At 47.8% G+C, this 6,713-nt stretch overlaps 1 protein-coding gene across 1 annotated transcript; it reads right to left on the bottom strand.

Annotated features, from left to right (window-relative positions):
• Positions 1 to 264: 264 nt before the first annotated feature.
• Positions 265 to 5,011, bottom strand: FIESC28_07445 (uncharacterized protein; the record flags this gene model as incomplete). The annotated part of the gene is made up of 3 exons (XM_031161585.1): positions 265 to 434; positions 487 to 844; positions 896 to 5,011. 3 exons carry the CDS (start codon positions 5,009 to 5,011, stop codon positions 265 to 267), a joined length of 4,644 nt encoding a protein of 1,547 aa, XP_031014395.1.
• Between the last annotated feature and the right edge of the window lie 1,702 nt (positions 5,012 to 6,713).

Raw genomic sequence — 6,713 nt, forward strand, 5'->3', positions numbered from 1 at the left:
AGGCAGCATGAGTCAAACAAGATAGTGGATGATCACGGCATAAGTTTTTATTTCTAACCTTTGCATTTGAGCCATCAACTTCATGTGATCGTGATATTTTACTGGGACTGTAGCACGATGTGTCTTGCATGGATCTGCAGGCACATGTTTCGTAGTTTTGAAAAGGTGATCCTTAGATTATTATTCGTTTCTATGTAATCTGGCCTCAATATCACTGATATTTTTATATCCCTGAAACCCCACAAACGCTAAACTACTGGTATCTTATTCCCCCTTCTTTCGCTGAAATGGCTTCTTAATCAAGCCAACCAATTTGCCCAAACCGCCAAACAGCTTGCCAAAACCGAAGCTCCAGCCCTTGACACGGACTGTGTAGATGAAGAAGTACACGAGCATCCAATTAGATACACAAAATGCAAGGAAGATGCCAAAGTCTGGAAACTGAATTAGTATGGTCGCAAATCGGGTTGGGGCGTTACGACTTACCTCTCCACTTGTCGCTCGCGCTGATGTTGAGCGAGGCAAGATAATCATTACCAGAAGAGATCGGACAGTATTCGCAAGAGCTCGTAGCGCTTGGGTTGATAAGGTAACCGCCAGCAGAGCTTACAAAAGATCCCGCGTATTCTTGACAGGTTTGGCCAGAGGGAGCATCGAACTTGGCAGTCTCCTCAGATGCGCATTCCACGGGAGCGCCATCCAGAGTGGCTGCAAGGATACCTCCAATCCAGTATGTCGAGGGGTTTGCATAGTACATCCAGTATTTCCAGAAGACTGGGAGTGAGGCATAAGGGCGCACGACTCCGTTAAACAAACCGAACATGACAAAGAAGAACGGCAAGACCTGATGGGTGTTAGTATTCTCAAGTTAAGTATATGAATGGAAGGAACTTACGTTAGAGATGACAGTAAAGCTGGGGGCAAAAGCACAAATCCATTGACCCCAGCTTGTCATGAAGAGGAACATAAGGAGAGTCATCAAGAACACATAACCAGAGACAGAGCTCTCGGTTGGCAGTCCAGTGGGCCAGTACCATAGCACAAAGTAAAGAACTGCTGAGACCACGGCGGCAGGAATATCAGAAACAATGTTAGCTGTGCAGAAAGCAACCCAGCCATAGATACGAGAGGGATACTCTCGAGCTTGCCAAAGAGCCATGTTGGTGAAGAACTTGGGAACAACACCGTTGACGACGGTAGGAGGAACTGTCACAATCAGGAAACAGGTGAACATGCGGTTCTGCATGTCCTGCATCGTGTAGCCGAGTTTCCAGAAAGTAAAACCGTTGAAAATTCCCATGATGACTGCTGTGAAGAGCTTGCCATAGATGTAGGAAGGGTCGCGCCAGTGTTGCCTGAACATGCGCTTTGTCAACTCGACAGTCTGCACCCAAGCTGATGCAGCAAATTCGGAGTGCTCCTTGTTGTCGGATGTTGCTCCTTCTGTTGCAGTACTTCGAACTCGCTTGAGACCGTCGATCTCTTCAAGAACCTGTTGAGCTTCCTCGCTTTCGGCCCATTCCTGGTTCCAGTCGACCTTGGTACCGTCCGGTCGCCTATGAGGCCTAGCGGCAGTCTCCAGAATGAACTCAGCAACATTCTTGCTAGGAGGGCAGACAGCACCACGATCGGAGAAATACTTGACAACATCTTGTCCGTTCTCTCCCATAGGTCCAAAGTAGAATGTGTTACCGCCAGGGTTCAGAGCAAGGACCATATCGAACTGCTGAATAAGAACGGAACTTGGCTGATGAATAGTGCAGATGATTGCCTGACCAGCTCGGCTCAGCTTTCGGAGGAAACGAACAATAGAATAGGCAGACTGGGAGTCCAGACCAGAGGTAGGCTCGTCAAGGAAGAGAAGAAGTGATGGCTTGGCTGCCAATTCGACACCAATCGTCAATCTCTTGCGCTGCTCGACTCCAAGGCACATAATGACAGCGTCTTGCAAGTCGTTAAGCTCAAGAAGGTCAATGACCTTGTCCACGTATGCAAGCTTATCGGCACGACTGACTGATGCATCCTGTCGCAGAATAGCAGAAAACTCGATGGCTTCTCGGACAGTTTGGGTTGTATCGTGGAGATCGCCTTGAAGACAGAAGCCAGTATTTCTCTGGAAGTCTGTACTGAGAGATCGTCCATCCACAAGCATCTCTCCCGTGACAACTCCAACCTTGGTACGTTGCGAGAGAATGTTGAGAAGTGTTGTCTTTCCAGCACCCGACGCTCCCATTAGGGCAACCATGATACCTGGCTTAGCATAGCCACTGACCTTGTTCAGGAGTTTTTTCTCGCCGCCAAGATAAGGAACAGTGTACTCAATATCTCGCCATGTGAAAATAGACTCGCTGTCTGTGATTTGCTCCAAAGCTTCTTCCTCACTGCCTGGATTGGGATCAGACACAACACCGGAAGAGTTACTGGCGCCATTTCCAACAGTCTTCTCGTCATCAACAGGTGCCTCAGCTTCACGAGCTTGCTCCTTGGCCTTACGACTCTTCTTGAAGATCAGGGCACCACTGCCACCTTCGGTAAAGCTGACCAACTCCGTGGCCACGACCGTAACGATGATGTAGAGAACGGCAAAAGCAATGACGACGCCAAAGTTTCGCCAGAGATTCGAGCGGCTGTAGTTGTATGCTGCTTGAAGATAGTCGCTTCCAGAAACTGACTGTGCGTTGACAGATGCGCCACTGACAGCACAACCTTGGTATCCGGACTGAGCCCCTGGGCCCTGGGGAACAATTTGAGATGGTGCGCATTCCATTTGCCTGTTAGACAGTTCATTGGTCAAGACAGCCTCAAAACTGTAGCTGATGGGATTTATCCAGTATATCCAACCAAACCAGATGTAATCTTTCAAAAGCTGGGTTTTGGGAATAACGTATCCAGTGTAAATGACGAGAAGATTCAGTGAAATGCCAGAGAATCGGACAGCGGTGTCGATCTCAGGGGATAAACTGGCAAACATGCGGTACAGTGCCGTAATCATCATAGTCGTGGTATAGACAAACAACAAATAGATCCAGAACTTCGAAACATCGACATCGAGTCCTGTCATGAAGTACATGATGAGACCAAAGATGCAAACTTGGACACCGACAACAGGGAAGTCAAGTAGGACTCGAGCGAGAGAAACCGCGGACGGGCGATAGAAGGCATAGTCATGGTGACGAGCAACGACAGCACGCCCAGAAACAGCCTTCATCAGCTCAGAGAGTTGAAGCCAACCAAGGAAAAGAATCGAGAAGAAGATGGTACCGCCACGGCTGAAAGTACTTTCAGTATCTTCAGATTGTCCGTAGAAGAGAGATCCAACAATAAGACCGTTCGAGATAATGATGAAAAGCTTAGTCCAAAGAGTCGTGGTGTCACCAAACAGCAGCCAGGCCTCTCGTTTGGTGCATGCAAGAACTTGTCGGGGGAACGAGATTGTGTAGGGGGACTTGTTTGAGACATGCTTTGACTTGGACTCCTGAACAGCACCCTGGAACCTCTTCGCATCTTGATAATCCGACTGGTGCAGCGACTCCTTGTAAGCTGCAACGTCAGCCAGGAGCTCCTGGTAGTTTGGTGAGTTTCGGAATGCTGATTCTAGTTCTTCGGGTGTTCGAGGAGCGCGGTGCTCAAAACCAGGTCTAAAGCGTCGCTCGGTCGGGTCGGTGATGGCGGTTAAGAAGTCGGCAGTTGTCTGTCGCTCGGGGCATTCGAAGCCAAGGTCGATGAAATACTGCTTAGCCTTATTGGCAGGGCCAGAGAAGATCTGGCGGCCCTGGTCGATTACCAAAACCTTGTCCATCAGCTCGTAGATGCCTTCGCCAGCCTGATACAAAGTGACGAGAGTGGTTCGGTTGCTGATGTCGGTCATAATGCGAAGCGATCGCGCGTAATCGAGGGCGGTCGATGCATCTAATCCTCGGGTAGAGTTGTCCCATGCGATAACAGTAGACTTGGATGCTAATGTCTCTGCAATGGAGACACGCTTTCGTTCACCTCCAGAAACACCTCGAGTGTATTCATCGCCGACAACGGTACCTCTTGTGTGGCTGATGCCAAACATTTTCAAGAGGGCATCCACGATGACGGGAATATCGGCCTTCTCCTTGACCTTGGTCTTGTTCTTGAGGGCAAAGGCAAGAGTCTTCCATACGCTTAGAGAAGCAAAATGGATATCGTCTTCACCATTGTAGTTGACCTCTCCGCGGTAGTGCTTCTTCTGATCGGCCGCAGAAATGCCACTGTAGGATACTTCTCCTTCGACGGCGGCATAAGACTCGCGGTTGTTGCTGATGGCCTTGAGAAATGTACTGCAGCCAGCGCCAGGTCGTCCTAGGACAAGCATCATCTCACCATCCCGAACACAGCCGGTGAAGTCGTTGATCAGTGTTCGGGTTGGTGATTTTCCGACACGGAGCGATGGGATGTATCGAGAGACTATCCTGTAGAGGTCGGGGCCGAATGTGCCAAGAATGGCGTCAGGGACAGTTCGAACGAAAGATGTTGTACTGCCAACACCTTTGACAGTCAAGTTCTCGTAGACAACTCCAACTCGCTTCAAGGAACCTTCTTCCTCAGATCGCTTTTCGAAATGACCTTCTCGCATAAATCGGCCCAGCTCGAATCCTTCACTCTCTTCGGGGCCAGCTTCAACGTCGGTTTTCGACTCGTCATCATCAACATGATGCTTTGATGAAGCAACTCGAGCAGCATTGCTTGCTCTTCTACTCGCGTTTGCTCTGCTGGCGTGAGTTTCTGTGGTTCTTGTCTTGTGCAAGCTCATCAAATTGTGCCGTAGAGATTCGAATTCTTGCATCGCTTCTTGCGAAGTGACATCTTCTTGTCCGCGTTCGCCCCATTTTCCTTCTTGCACGACACCTGTATCAGAGGAGTTGCTGCTTGAAGTGGTTTGTTGTCCACCCTCGACTGTCTGTTGTGATATAGGTTGTTGCTGATGGTGCATCGATGATTGGGTGCGGCGAAGAGCATCGCCGTCTACTGTATTTCCTAACATGTTGACGGCGATGATAAGAAGGGAAGTGGCAAAGAGGGAGAGATAGTTGCAGAAAAAGAAGGACGCGTTTCAGAGGCCAATGCCTTGATATATGAATAAGATAAATAGTTATCGCTAAAGATATCCTTTCAATTGGTTCAACAGAAAATGAAAGAGGAAAGACCGGTGAAGATAAGCTTCACCAAGGTCGCAGGGCAGGCAGGAACGTCGCAGTAGCAGTAGCACTGACCTGACTGACTACTAATACTTTGGTTAAGGATGCAGCAACCCAACCCCGACAACATTGAGGGAAATGTATTTATAATGACATCTACTTTAGTTTACTCTGGAGATGCATATTTTTTTTTCTGCGCGATCCATGGTGACGTAAAGGTGTCTGCGTCTGATATACACTAGGGGAGATGGGAAGGGATTTAGACGAGCACAGTCCAAAATAACAGCCTCACTATTGTACCTATAGAGGTTCTATTCTTTTCTGTCACTTCTCCGGAAGCTTAGTTAGCGAGTGGATTCTATGCACTCATCCGTGGACCCTCATTGCGTTTCCAAATTGCTGAGAAATGGAGTTTAGCTCTTGTTTCCGAATCTCATCTCCCTAAGTCAGACCTGAACCCCTTGGCTAATCGGAATCGCCAAACTAGTGCTATGTAACGTTATGGAGTTTCTGGAGTGGCTGGATCTGACTCAAAATCCGAGATAACGCCCCATACTTTTCACTTTACCGGACTCAAGCAACTGCTATCTTACGGCACAATGACTGCAGATCTTTCGGACATACAGCGTAATCAATCGGGTTTTAGCGTCCTCAAGGCTTTTCACCACCAATTGAAAACTTGCTAAAAGATGAATAATTGTAGTGTCATACAGCTCTAATTATCAATACGCCTAAACGCCGGGTTCCTGAGATTCTATAGCCTTCAATCGAAGACGATACAGTATTATTTGCCATTGCCATCGATATTGCCACTCACTCAGCAGGTGGCATATTTACTGTGGGTGCTCACCCCGCAAGAGTCATCATAATTTGCTCTGCCGTCGGTGAAATGTTGTTGAGAAGTCTGTTTCGTATTGGTAAGCACTCCTGAGCCAGGGCTTTCTTTGCCAAGTCGGATCTGCATGGCTCATGCATATAAGCAAAGAGCCTCCAACGTTATCGGTCGCTAGTCAACGTTGAAGTTTATAATGGAGTCTCCCCATCTTCTTGCCTGCCCATTATGGAGAAACGGTATCTATTAGTGAGATAGCATTGATTACAAAGTCTTGGTATCTACATTTTTCACATGCTACATAAACATGTTAAGACATTCATTTATTGACCCGGGATTTTGGTGTTACCAGGAAATTTCGGCCGAATTCGAGGTTCATTTGTAATTTATTGTTTTGACTGTAGGGTATCCAACATCGAAACGTGAACAGGAGATCCGATCTATACAGACCAACAACATCCTCATTCCTTCTGGCAAGGCGTCTTAGAGCACGGAAATGTTGAAGTTACAATTCGGCCGCTAGACAGCATTGCAGGTGGGCTTTTATGCAATCTCAATGATTTACACAGTTGAGGTTGGGCATGACTTGTCTGGGCGGTCCCCATAGATTAGTCTAGCAGTTTCGTCCAGCTGTATAGTTGACGTTTTTTTTCTCGATGAATGTCCAGATACATATAAAAATAACAGCTACATCTAGCACATACGACCATACCTAC

Source organism: Fusarium coffeatum, assembly GCF_003316985.1.
Source record: "Fusarium coffeatum strain FIESC_28 chromosome Unknown BRIP53273_contig_164, whole genome shotgun sequence".
Lineage (NCBI taxonomy): Eukaryota > Fungi > Ascomycota > Sordariomycetes > Hypocreales > Nectriaceae > Fusarium > Fusarium coffeatum.